General features: G+C 46.2%; 2 protein-coding genes across 3 annotated transcripts in view; one reads left to right on the top strand and one right to left on the bottom strand.

Moving 5' to 3' along the window:
• The window catches only part of LOC143367024 (GDP-D-glucose phosphorylase 1), a 505,990-nt gene that overhangs the window by 186,235 nt on the left and 305,208 nt on the right, over positions 1-14,547 (bottom strand). The gene's annotated exons all lie outside the window — the stretch shown is intronic.
• On the top strand, positions 1,436-13,954 carry LOC143367200 (uncharacterized). The gene is given in 4 exon segments (XM_076808825.1): positions 1,436-1,495; positions 1,497-2,207; positions 11,038-11,486; positions 13,527-13,954. Coding segments are annotated over 4 exon segments (1,575 nt in total). The 3' UTR covers positions 13,882-13,954.

Genomic DNA, 14,547 nt, shown 5'->3' with positions numbered 1-14,547 from the left:
CGTGCGTGCGTGGCGGGGGCGAGAGAGCGAGCGGGCGAGCGGAATAAGTTGAAGTAGATTTAAGAGCGGATAGTAAATAAGGTTTTGTAGATGTAAGTGTGTAAGAGGATTGTAAACCCCGAGGGGACGCAATAAAGACTACTACTACTACTACATAAAAAAAACTCCCACCAATAGTTTATAACGACTTCTGTAGACGAAAAATTATATTACTATTGTGATAGTATTTGCAAATGTAACTGTAAAAATTAGTGAATATATACCATTTTTTATACAATATTAATTTTAATATAAATTTTTTTTTGTTCTTCCCAAAACCTTTATTAACATCAGAATTTATAGCCATATATTAAATGGCAAGCCGAAATTAAAATGAAATACGGGTCTGTCAAATTAAACCCCTATCGTATGCCGGGTGACGTGTACGTCGCGTCATGCCTTTTTTCTAACAAAAACAAATTATTTTTGGTTAAAATGTTATTAAATGTCGAAAGTAGCATAAAAGGGTGCACTTTATACAAAAATCTATTTTGAATTAAATAATTCTTTATCCACTTTTTGCGATTTCCACGTGTATTATTTTGGGCAATTATGTGCATACCAATAGCTGGCCATAAGGTAAATGTACCAATAACGAGCCATGTACCAATACCTAGCCATCTGCTGAAATATTAATAATATTAAACTATACGCGTAAGATAAAATGCATGTATGGTATAATTTACATTATTTAATTGTTCGATTTGATATCTGAGGTTATCTCATCTTGCTTTTTTGTTTAGATATTTAGAAATATCATTTTAAAGTCTCCAGGCCAGAGATATGACGCGTTTTCAGACATTCGTTATGATATGGCTAAGAAAAGCGTGCTTCTTGTTAAGAGCATAATTATTATAGAATAATAGTTTTTTAGATAGATAAAAGGGTTTTAGAATCTTGAAAATATTTGTAACAAATAGAAAGTAAATATTTGGATATAAAAAACATTTTTTATTTAAATATTTACATGGCTATTTATTGGTGCAATCAAATCTTGTTAGCCCAGTAACTAACCACGTGTTGCATAACTCGGGTGAAATGAGTTGCAAGTGCTAATCCACCATAATCGACGTCGTACGAGACAAATTACGAAAAAAGTGTGAATTTCTGACGCGATATTCGGAATAAAGCTGGTAAGTATTTTGATTATAAATCATGATATAAATATTATTTTTCTAGATGTTTTATTAAAGTTTATGTACATATACAGTTTTATGAATTTGTTGGTTGTTTTTGAGTCATATACCCTGATAACCATCTGTCTCCAATCTGACATCAGATTGGGAGCAGGGTCTGGCACGGGAGCGCAGAATCTGACGTCAGAACTGCAGCAGTCTGTGTCCACATTTGGCTGCGTTCTGATGTGCAGAGCCTGAGGTGCAGTGCCTGATGTCAGATGGACAGCAGAACGGCTGCTGCAATGTTCAACGTACCTAGAAGTACTTTATACGCGAAACATCAAATCCAGGATCCCAATTGAAGGTGCTAAAGGCCCAGCCACTTATTTAACTTCTGAACAGGAAAATATTCTGGTACACTGGATTTTATATTGTAGTGAAAGGGGTTTTCCAGTTATGAAATGTCAATTGCTTCAGTGTGTTCAAAAGTTAGTAAATGAACTAAAAAGGCAAACTCCTTTTAAAGACAATAAGCCAGGAAGGCACTGGTTTGAAAATTTCTGTAGAAGACACCCAAAAATCACTCAGAGAGTTGCCCAAAATTTAAGTGCAAGCAGAGCATCAGCAACAGAAGAAGTTTTAAGGCAGTGGTTTCTAGAAGTACAACAACATTTGGAAAAGTTTGGGTTATTAAATATTGATCCATCAAGAATTTTTAATCTTGATGAAAGCGCCTTCTTTTTGGTACCAAAGGCTGACAAAGTTTTAGCACGTAGAGGATCCAAGGCTGTGTATAAAGTAGTAAATGGGGATGAAAAGGAAAGTTTAACTGTTTTGTTCACTGTAAGTGGTAACGGAGTTCTGTTACCACCAATGAGATTATTCTGGTATGAGAGAATACCATTCAGTGTGACGAGCAGTTTACCACGAGGATGGATAGCTGGAAGTACAGAACGAGGTTGGATGACTGGTGAAAGTTTTTATGGCTACATAACAACCCAGTTTTATCCATGGCTAGTGAAACTGTTACGTCCCGATATAGGACTTCCTGTAAATCACCCCGAGCGGTTGGAATGATTTACCGGGTTCTTGCTCTATCGAAGGGCTAAGGCCCACCTTGACTATACTTACCGGGAATATGGAAGGTGACAAGGGGTTGAAAGAATAAAGTACAGGGGATATAAGGGAGAAACGATAAGAATAAATATATTGTTACATAAATAAGATTATCCTACCTCGAGACAGCGCTTCGTCTCAGCTGTCGCTCGCTGTGTCGCTCGGGTGTCGCGCGGCACGCTTGCCGTCTCGTGTTTCGGTCGCTCGCAGTGTCGCTGACCCACGGGTAGGTCGTGGTCGCTCGCTGTGCTTCTCGGATGTCGGTGGCCTAGAGCCCGTCGTACCGCACTGTCTCTAACGTACTTCTACGCGGTCCTACGTCGGTCTCGATTGACGCGCAAGGGCTCTCCCGACTATGCCGTTTCCTGTGTGTCGGACGGAGTTACCCTTCTTACGAATTACTATCGGCCGATCGCGCTTCGCGGAATCTGCGTGGAGACGTGGTCGCGGTATCTAGACGGTCCTCTGGTCCGTCGCGACTTCCTAACTCGAGCACTCGAATAATAATCATCTTTTTGCGGCTCCCGATCGCGGGCCGAACCTCGAACGATCCCTACGAATGGGGGAAACTGCCCCGTCGGCAGCTGTCGCTTGCTTCACCAATTCCCTGATTATTGAGAAATAATTGGGGAATTGGGCCGAGCGCGGTCGCTGTCCCCATCGCTGTTGCCACGGGCTCAGCACCACTCGATTGCTACACGCGAGGCGATTCCGCTGGATCGCCCTTGCGAAACAAAAGCGATGCGTGGACAGCAAGCACGGGATGGACCTGAAGGGCCCATGTAACACCTCCCCACTTAGACACGAAACGACCTCGTGAGACTGTTTCGTCGTCAACCCGTGCGTAGCTGTCGTCGCGTACGTTTTTCTTCGCGTCTTAATGCTATAGATAACGCACTTAAAACTAGGGGACGCAAGGAGAAACTAATGAATGAATCATAATTAAGCAACGAAAAACCCATATATTGTTACATAAATAATGGTAGAAAAAAGGGGAAAAACTAATAGCAATAAAGGTGATTAATAATCGAAAATCTGATTGGGGCCTAAGTCTCTCAGCTGTGGCCTTTGGGTGAAGTTGCTCTGCTGCGAATGGAAATGAAAAACCGAAACAATTACAATCCGATCGCGTCACTTTTAAGTGATTACAGTGTGATGGGTAATTACCTAAAGCGAGAGGTGCTCCTTTATTCCGCTCCGGCGGGGATCACCCAGGGCACATCCCGGGGTTTGCGAGGCTCCAACGGCCTTGGTGCCTCCAGAATCGGGAAGGCCGGGAGAAATCGCGGTTCTGCTTCCACAATTGCCCGGATACAACCGGTGCAATTTCCGGGCACAGACCATTTTAGATGGCGCCTCCGGCACTGGGTGCACCTGGTTAGTGCGACGGCCCTGGTCTCACTTGCCAACCAGTGCACCGCTAGCTTGCGGTAATCTTCGAAATTTTCCGGAGGGTTCGTCCACGCGCATACCCCGCACAGTGTCTGGGTTTTTAACGCCCAGACGCGTCCGTCCTCCCCCGTGCACGTCGTCTCCGGACGCACGCATAGCCTCCGTCCGAAGGGTCCTTGGAGGCGGCGCGGGAGGACGGCCTCGGCCAGGGATGCGCGGACGTGCTTTGAATCGTTAAAGGTGGGATACTCCATTTTCTCGTTGTTATAAGGATTTTCTAACGACTGTATCTCGCTCGCTTGATTGATGTCTTATATGCTATTGTCCCTACTACCTAATTTTTGCAGCAGAGCGCATCGCGAGGATTGATTCTACAGGTATCGCGTGGGGTTTATTGCTACGGTCAGCAGCTACGGTCTAGAATATTTCGAAGTATGGCTCGGAGCCCGCGAACTTTCTCGCTTGTTCTACCTGAGTTTTTTCATTTGTCCTCGTGGGCGGTATAACGGGTAGGTCTGGAGGAAAGGATGTAATAGCAAGAGGACGGGGTCTTGAAATTATTTGCGGAGGGGGACGGGATGGTACCATCTCTATATCCACTTTTGTCTTGGTCCTTGAGGGCTTGCGATGTTGTGTGCGGCGTGCCTTCAAAAAACGGTATCCAATCCAGACAATAAGGAGAACGATGAAAATTCCTCCCAGTCCGGGCAGTCCATAGGTAACATAAGTTGTTAGGTTTTCGGTACGATGATGGGTGGCCAGCTCCCTTGCTTGTCTTTCGATGTCTTCCAGGGCGACTGCGTTTGCTATCGCATGGGCGTCGTGAAGGGTCCCCTGGGGCTCCTTTCCTTGATGGTCGGACAAGATTTTTACGTGGTGTTCCGTGAGCGTTGGCAGGATCCCTGAGATGTCTATGTCGATGGATGGTTTGTAAACGGTTGTCAATGTCTCGGTGTCAACTCCGGATGCCCAGACCTGATCGGTGCCGATCTTAGCCTGACAATCTCTCTTCAGTTGTAATATTCCTGCTCCCCGGAGCATTTCATATCCGGCCGCGTGCTTGTTGCATTGGATCTGCAGGGCCTGGGTGTCTTTGATGGAGTGACAAGATGATTCGTCCCTGTATGTAGGCTACGTTTAATTTGGTCACCCCTTGTAATTGTTCGGAATTTAATTCTTCTGGAGTCAGCGGGAATTCGTATGGCGTGGTTTCGCGAATTCGTTCGCAAGTTTGCACAAGCTGACTGGGAGACAATACGGCCGGATGTAAGATACCGAGTTTCGCGAACGTAAGCGCGTCCGCAATTATGATGAGCGCGGTCACGTACTCGTCCACGAGCCTGGTCATCAAAAATGTCCATGTCGAAAAGGCTGATTGTAATTCTACTTTTGTTTCTCGTTCGTCTAATTGTAATGTACCCGCCGTTATTTCCTTAATTCTATCGCCCATGTTTTGCACGGAACCCGTTACAGCTTTTAGTGTGTTGTGTATATCCTGGAATTCGGATTTTACAATGTGTGTTTGGTTTCCTAACAGTTCGGCTAAGTGGTTTTGATCCTTGTACAGTTTATCTATTTCCTTATTGTAATATTGGGCGTCGTCGCTATATAAAGTTCCGAAAAGGGCCTTACTCAGCGATCCGATGAATCCCAACGGTACCGATCGCCTGGTGCGGCGGAGCGGTGATTTTCCCAGAATGCTGAGTAGCAGTTCCTCGTAGCGTTTACTGTCGAGGAGTTTTCGTTGCAAGGCCGCGTTAAGGGCGTCGGCCGGGCAAGGCGTCCAATTATTTGTATTACATATTGCCTTCATCCGGTCTATCTGGGGTTGAAGCTGCGGTCTCGAAGCTAGTACTTCCGCGACTCCTATGCCAGTAACCAGCCTCCATTGGGTATGGAATACTCGGAGGGGTCTGATCCTTTCGTAGTACAAGCCCGGGTTGTGGGTCAATTGCGATATCCTGTAGTCTCCGTCGATGATGTTACTATTAACGATCGTCCACAGGGACGCAAACAAAAACAGCCCACGTCCGTCCATTGTCACCGTTGTACGAAGGTTTTCCGAAAATGTCAAATTCGCGGGGGAATTCTATTGTTTTTACGTAGTTGACTACTGCAAATACGAAAAACAAGTGAGATAAAGAGGATGGGGGGGGGGGGGGTAAATAAAGTTTTGGAATGTGGGACCGTGGTTATGGAAGTCGGTAATACGACTCCTTCCTCCGGTCCGTTGTAAGCTTAAACCACACTATATGCGCTTCATTGGCGTCAAGGTGGTTTATCTTTAATATAAGCATGTTTCAATTTATCGAAATGTTTTATGATTTGTTGGCCCTTATCTGAGATTAGTACCGCGTTGTTTTGATCGGTAATTGCTTTTATTTTGAAGGGGCCGATGTAATGCGGATCAAATTTGTGGAGCCGGGGCTCCTTTAGTACGTAAACGAGGTCGTTTGCCGCAAAGATGACCTGATTACTTTTTCGGTCATAAATATTTTTTGAACGCGATTTGCTGGTGTCCAAATTTGATCGCGTGGTCGTTCGGATTTCGTCTAAGCGCTCTACTAGATTTTGTACGTATCCCGGGTATGTTAGCAATTCCTCACGGGACATAGGCGTAAACGGATCTTGAGCTAATTGTCCGAAAACCACTTCGTATGGGGTGAATTTCGTGGCCTCGTGTACCGAGGTGTTATACGAGTACATAGCAAACGGAAGTAGCAAGTCCCAATCCTCGTATCTTTCCAGGTAATGTTTCAGATACTCAGTTAGGACTATGTGGCTTCTTTCGAGGGAACCGTTGGTCTGTGGTCGGTATCCCGATGTGGTTACGTGTTTGATTTTAAACGTTTGAGCTATTCCCTGTATTACGTTATTGATGAAACTTGTCCCGCGATCCGTGAGTATTGCGCGCGGTGCGCCGAAAATTGCGATAAAGTAACGCGATAAGGCGTCGGCCACAGTAACGGCTGGTATGTCCGGTAAAGGGACGGCCATACAGAATTTTGATAGTTGGCATTGCATTGTCAATACGTGACGGTTTCCGCTTGGTGTAGGGGGAAGCGGTCCTACGGTGTCCAATGCTACCTTATCAAAGGGCCTAGCGGGCGTATCGGTGATTAACATCGGTTTTCGTGTTTTAATGCGTACGAGCTTTTGTTCTTGGCAACTCTGGCAACTTCGTACGAAATCCTCTACATCTCGACGTAAGCGCGGCCAGTCAAATAAGCCGAGGATACGTCGGTACGTTTTTGTCACACCCTTGTGCCCTCCTATAAGGCTTTCGTGATAGTGCCGGATGATTTCTTCCCGTTTATCTTCTGGTGGTAATTGGATTTCGCCGGTGCAGATCGTAATCATGATGGGTGTACGTTTGAAAATCACTTGGCAGTATTTCTGGAGCGCCGTGGCGTCAAAACGGTGTAAGGTTTCGCCATACCTTGCCATACGGAGCGTGCGGACGCGTTCGGTCTCTATGGCGTCCCTGAGCGCTGCTAATGCTGATGTAAGCTCATCTTCTCCCATTTCATGATAGAAGCTCCTTGCTCCGACAATGCTGAAAATTTTTCCTTCTTCGTTGTGGGTGATTATTACGCGGTTCCTGATTAATTCCTCGGATAATAATTTAGTCTCGTCGAAAAGTCCGATAGCTTTTAAAGTTTTACAAATGGGGCTAGTTAGTATTCTGTCGGAAGATATAAAATGAGCATAATTGTCCGGGGTCGACGCTAGCGTGGTTTTAACGATTTTTACTTCGCATTGCGTTTGCTGCGTTTCGTCTTCCGAAGCGTCCGGTGTGTTGTTCCCGAGTCTGGGCGAATCCCTCCAGGTTGTTGGAAGTTTTGGCGGGACGACGAATGGCCTGTAGCTTGTTTCCTGGAACTCCGTTAAATCGGGCATCTTAGTTGCATCAGGCCCCCGGCTTATGCCTGATTTTTGCCTGGGTGGCGATGGATCTTTCTGCTCCTCCCACGTCTCGTCCTCAGGTCCAATCATGGTCGACTGCGGGATGTCCAAGACTTCTGCGTGCAGAGGTATTCCCCATGACACCCGCTTCTTTGGGCCTGATCGTAGGTCCTCCGTCTTCTGAGGACTGACATTTTCGTGGTGATTCGTTGCTGTCCCATCTTCTTTGCAGGGATACTCTTCATCAAAGCTCTGTAAAATGGTGATTTCGTCTGGCGTGAGTGGGCCTTTGCGCGAGCTATCGCTTAATATGGCAGAGTCCTCGTCTCCTTCTTCTGGATCGTTGTTTCCCGTATCCAGGAACTCGGGCATTCCCGTCACACCTTCTGTTGTATCCAGAACGGTGGAATTCGCCCGGCTCTCCGAGCTGGCTGCGTTGTCTCCCTCTGTTGGTTGCAGCTCCTGTTCGGGTTCGTGTCCTTCTAGCGTGGAATCCTCTAGGAGGTCGAACGACGGTGGTTCTTCATAATTCGGTCTGGGCATGCCTTCACGACGCGTGCCTACACGGGTCCCTATGCCTTCCTGCTCTTTCTCCGGCGCAGTTTCTTTTGAGGTAGTCGGGAACGCGTGCGAAACCGGGTTCCGCGATAACGCGTCGGCGTTCGCGTTTACTCGGCCGGGTTTATAAATGATCTCGTATTGATAGTCGGCGAGCGTGATTTTCCAACGGGCTAGTCGCGACACCGGGTCTTTTACCGAGGATAACCATTGAAGCGGCCGGTGGTCGGTTACCAAGAGGAATTTTCGTCCATAAATGTACGTGCGGAATTGTTTTACAGCGTAAATTATCGCGAGGCACTCCTTTTCAGTTGTTGAGTAGTTTTCCTGGCACGGCGTGAGTACCTGTGAGGCGTACGCTATAGGCGGGTCTTCGCCTATCTTTCCCTGACTCAAAATCGCACCGACGGCTACGTCCGATGCGTCGGTTGTAATAATAAACGGTTCATCGTAATTCGGATAACGTAGAACCGGCTCCTTACAGAGTGCCTGGCGTAGATCTTCGAAACTCTCTTGGTGTTTCTCAGTCCAAAAGAACGGAATTTTGACGCTTGTTAAATTCGTGAGTGGTTTAGCACGTTTCGCCATTTCTGGGATGAAACGACGGTAGTAATTTACGAGACCCAAGAATTGTTTTAAATTTTTCCTGCTTTTTGGTACGGGGAATGCAGAGACGGCCCGGATCTTCTCGGGATTGGGTCTGACTCCGTCGGCTGTAAACTCTCGGTTCGTAAACTCTCGGCTCGCGGGATTCATGTACCCTGGATTCGCGAGGCTCGTACGTTGCAAATTCTCGAGATCGTGGCGGTCTATCATATCGCGGTCTCTCTCGTGCTAATCTTCGCTGAGGGACGTACTGTCCGCGGTTGACGTCCAGCAAACGCTCGCCTTGCCTCGTCAGCAGGGCCGTTGCCGGCGCGGCGGTGTCGGATCGCGATAATACGGCTCGCGGCTGTACTCGTCGCGCCAATATTCTTCTCGATAGCGAGGGGAGCTGTAAGCGGAGTACGAAGAGTGAGGCTCTTCGTACGGGACCTCCTCGATCGGCTGTCTCCATTCGGTCCATTGCCGCTGGGGGTCGTATGGGGTCGGCGGGCGCGCGCTCCGAGCGTGCCCGTACACGTCTTCTCGCGGAAGGCCGACCCTCTCTAATTCTCGCCTTTGTGTGTGAAGCGCCAAATCAAATGCGTCGTCCAACGTTTCCGGATTTAGTAGTGCTACCCTAGCCGAAATCCGTTGGGGAAGTCCAGCAATAAAAGAGGAACGAGCCAATCGCTCGACATCCCTCAGGGTCTTTTCGTTATTTGTTCCTACCAGTTCTTTCGCTCTTAAGGTCACCTGACGGTGCAGACGGCACACGCGGTGGATAAAATCTATGATACGTTCTCGCGGAAACATGCTTATACGCTCAAGTTCCAATCGGAGCTCCTCATAACCACGGCATGGGGAATATCGGGCCCTGAGGAGGGTGAGTAGCTCGGATACGCTCCCACAACCTTTCCCCTCGACATAGAATCTGATTGGTTCGTCTAATTTAAATATGAGGCCGTCCAGGAATCTGTCTTCCTGGCCGGGCGGTACACGTTTTACAGCACGCTGTATCGAGGCAGCGAAGTCCTCCAAAGTTACTAGGTCGGGGTCGAAACGGAGAACGTGGTCGAGCTCCCGATACACTCTCTCCTCGTCGGCTCGGGCTTGCCATACGTCCATTCTAGACGTCTCTAGGTCGTTAGTCCGCGAGCCGAAAGATAGCCCATTGCCCGAAGGCGGTGTGGGAGGAGGAGGAAGAACGGAAGATATTCCACCTGAGGTTCGTACATTAGAGGGCTGATCCGACGGGGATCTAAGCAAACCACCTGGCATTGTTATACAATGCTCGGCAAAAAGGCTTTGAGTAATAGGAAGCGTAGTCAAGTTACGAGCAGATAAGATTGCGACTGGCCGCGGTTATACGCGACGGCGCGATCTTTTCTTCTAAAAGGGGATGATTAGAAGAATCATATCCCACTTCTGACACCAGTTTGTTACGTCCCGATATAGGACTTCCTGTAAATCACCCCGAGCGGTTGGAATGATTTACCGGGTTCTTGCTCTATCGAAGGGCTAAGGCCCACCTTGACTATACTTACCGGGAATATGGAAGGTGACAAGGGGTTGAAAGAATAAAGTACAGGGGATATAAGGGAGAAACGATAAGAATAAATATATTGTTACATAAATAAGATTATCCTACCTCGAGACAGCGCTTCGTCTCAGCTGTCGCTCGCTGTGTCGCTCGGGTGTCGCGCGGCACGCTTGCCGTCTCGTGTTTCGGTCGCTCGCAGTGTCGCTGACCCACGGGTAGGTCGTGGTCGCTCGCTGTGCTTCTCGGATGTCGGTGGCCTAGAGCCCGTCGTACCGCACTGTCTCTAACGTACTTCTACGCGGTCCTACGTCGGTCTCGATTGACGCGCAAGGGCTCTCCCGACTATGCCGTTTCCTGTGTGTCGGACGGAGTTACCCTTCTTAAGAATTACTATCGGCCGATCGCGCTTCGCGGAAGCTGCGTGGAGACGTGGTCGCGGTATCTAGACGGTCCTCTGGTCCGTCGCGACTTCCTGACTCGAGCACTCGAATAATAATCATCTTTTTGCGGCTCCCGATCGCGGGCCGAACCTCGAACGATCCCTACGAATGGGGGAAACTGCCCCGTCGGCAGCTGTCGCTTGCTTCACCAATTCCCTGATTATTGAGAAATAATTGGGGAATTGGGCCGAGCGCGGTCGCTGTCCCCATCGCTGTTGCCACGGGCTCAGCACCACTCGATTGCTACACGCGAGGCGATTCCGCTGGATCGCCCTTGCGAAACAAAAGCGACGCGTGGACAGCAAGCACGGGATGGACCTGAAGGGCCCATGTAACAAAACAGAACATTCAATTTCCAGTAGTCCTATTCTTAGATGGCCATGTATCACACTTAACTTTAGATTTATCTCAGTTTTGTAAAGCAAAACAGATAGAATTGATTGCCCTTTACCCAAATGCGACCCACGTACTCCCACCATTGGATGTAGCAGTATTCCATCCATTAAAAGCCAAATGGAAAAGTATTGTTGGTGAGTGGAGAGTTGAGAATGCGGGACAGAGAATGAGAAGAAAAAATTTTGCTCCATTACTAAAAAAATCTGTGGATTCAATAAATAATCTACTTCAAATAATTATTGTTGGAAGCGACAGCATCGCTGAACAATTTCAGACTTCGCGCGTTAAAAACAGAGTGCGCTGCGGGTCGCGGGAATGTTCCAGAACAAGGGCACCGGCCCGGCGAAAACGCGAACGTGACTTCACTTCCGTTGGTGAACCGAATGAGTGTAGAAAGTAAAAGTAAGAAACATTGTGAGCAAATGTTAAAGCTTAAAATCCTGAAATACCTGAGTGATCAAACAGACAATACAGTTGTACTTATACCAGTAGGACCACTGCTGATTTAATTTTGTGCGCAAATATATATATACAGGGTGTCCCACTAAGGAGTGGACAGCGCGATATCTCTTAAAGTATTGTCGATAAAAATATAAAAAAAAATAGGGAATTGCATGGTTCGAGGGGGCCCATTTATTAGCGCGAACGAATTTTGTTTTCGATTATTATTTTAAAAGATACGATGGTCAAGTTCGGTTTTTCAAATGGAACTATTTTTTTTGAAGACCTGAGTTGATAGTGCGTTCCAAGACAAATTCAATAAGCTTTAATGTATACACTTTATTTCCACTGGTTTTTAAGATATTGCGCTTGCAAATTTACTGATTTTCACTGCAAGAAACCCCTCTCTGGAATGGCAAAAACCGGGGGCGGTCTTACTGGCGCCACGGGTGGCACTGCCTGTTGAAATGGATACTTACCTGCCAAAGGTCTACGCCAGAAATGGCAGGCCCAAAGGCTGGACAATTCTTTTCCGTCAGAAATGCTACTTAGGTAGGTACATCTGCGATGTCGAGAAGCGCATCGTTACTTTTATTCCGCACTTGCTTCTACGCTCGGATGGCCGGTTCTTTTGGGAGGGATGCAAGTTGGATTGGTTCTGATACAATCTGCTCCCTATTAGAGCTGATCAAGTACCCGGAAAAAGCAAGCCGAGCCTGGCTCGGCTTGAAAAACCGAGCCGAGCCGGGTACCCGAAAGAACCGAGCGGCTCGGACAGAACCAAGTACTTGAATTTTTTTCAAGCGGCCCGAAAGAAACCGGGCGGATTGGATGGAACCGAGCGGATTGAATTTTTCCAAGCGGCCCGAAAGAAACCGGGCGGCTTGGAAAGTAAGCGGGCGGGCCCTAAGAAACCGGGTGGCTTGGAAAGAAACGAACGGTCCGCTCGACCTTCATTCGGACCGTTCGTTTCTTTCCAAGCCACCCGGTTTCTTAGGGCCCGCCCGCTTACTTTCCAAGCCGCCCGGTTTCTTTCGGGCCGCTTGGAAAAATTCAATCCGCTCGGTTCCATCCAATCCGCCCGGTTTCTTTCGGGCCGCTTGGAAAAATTCAATCCGCTCGGTTCCATCCAATCCGCCCGGTTTCTTTCGGGCCGCTTGAAAAAAATTCAAGTACTTGGTTCTATCCGAGCCGCTCGGTTCTTTCGGGTACCCGGCTCGGCTTGGAAACCGAGTCCCGGATTGGTTCGGATTTCAAGCTACCCGAATATTCAAGTACTCGTACAGCTCTACTCCCTATGGTTGAAATTTAGTCTAGCAACTTTCACTCCTCCTAACCTAACCAATCCAACTTGCATCCCTCCCAAAAGAACCGGCCATCCGAGCGTAGAAGCAAGTGCGAAATAAAAGTAACGATGCGCTTCTCGATACCGCAGATGTACCTACCTAAGTAGCATTTCTGACGGAAAAGAATTCTCCAGCTTTTGGGCCTGCGAACCCTGTCGTAGACCTTTGGCAGGTAGGTATCAGTTTCAACAGGCAATGCCACCCGTAGCGCCAGTAAGACCGACCCCGGTCCTTCCTATTCCAGAGGGTTTTCTTGCAGTGAAAATCAGTAATTTTGCAAGCGCAATATCTTAAAAACCAGTGGAAATAAAGTGTATACATTAAAGCTTATTGAATTTGTCTTGGAACGCACTATCAACTCAGGTGTTCAAAAAAAATAGTTCCATTTGAAAAACCGAACTTGACCATCGTATCTTTTAAAATAATAATCGAAAACAAAATTCGTTCGCGCTAATAAATGGGCCCCCTCGAACCATGCAATTCCTTATTTTTTTTATATTTTTATCGACAATACTTTAAGAGATATCGCGCTGTCCACTCCTTAGTGGGACACCCTGTATATATATATATATATATATATATATATATATATATATATATATACTTTTATTATCTGCAAAAGGTGATATCTTTTTTTACCGAACACGAGGCGAACACGTTTTTTCCAAAAACCTAATATCCCAACAATTATAAATGGGTTTAAAACGTGCGGACTTTCACCCTTCAATGCAAATGCTGTGGATTTTAATATCCTAAACAAAAAAAGTAAAACATCTGCAGAAAATACATTTGAAATTGAAAATTTATCAGGCAATGCAAACAACGATCAAGAGGAAGCTACGAAACATCTTCAGTTTTTAGAAAATATAATCGATGCAGATGTTTTAGAAGATTTTCAAAATGCTGTCTTGAGTGGAACCTGGGAGCTTTCCAACAGTGATAATAAAGGACTATTCCAATATTGGCAGAAGACGAAGAGACTTTCTGGTTTAGTTATTAAATAGATTACTTATCTATTACATTTGATATATGAAACTGTTTCATAATATTAAATACAGTATAGAGTTATAGATAATATAAATAATATTAAATATTAAATATTAAATATTAAATATTAAATATTAAATATTAAATATTAAATATTAAATATTAGAAAACATTTGCTTTGCAAGTATTATTATAAGATATTTAAAGAAAACAAATTTTCGTAGTTTGTTGGAAACTTCTTTCAAACATTAACAACTATATGTAAGGTAAATTAGTTATTTGTATTTACTTAATATAGGACAAAATATTAGTAATAATCAATCGAGTGAAGATGACTCTAGAATGCAAAAAACTGAAGAAATTGTTGATTCTGTGCCTGGTGTTTCTACAACTGTAACGTTCTATACTCGTTTCATCCTAAGAAAAATCCTATGCCCCGACCGTTTTGTGGCCGTTCTGCGCAGCCCCCACTACCGCCTACGGGCCCGACGCAGGCTATTGCTCGCAGCACTTTACCTGCCGACTTCCCTGCCCCTCCGAGGGCGTGACATGACCGATGTCAATGTCAATACTGCAGGAGTGCAGTGTATCTACCCGGTAATTCTTTGGTTCCGAATAGATATAACATCAGTTTAGGAGGTGTTCTAAATAGTCTATTTAGAATGCCATTTATTATGTCTCTT

Source organism: Andrena cerasifolii, chromosome 3, assembly GCF_050908995.1.
Source record: "Andrena cerasifolii isolate SP2316 chromosome 3, iyAndCera1_principal, whole genome shotgun sequence".
Lineage (NCBI taxonomy): Eukaryota > Metazoa > Arthropoda > Insecta > Hymenoptera > Andrenidae > Andrena > Andrena cerasifolii.
This window is presented reverse-complemented; position numbering and strand designations above follow the sequence as displayed.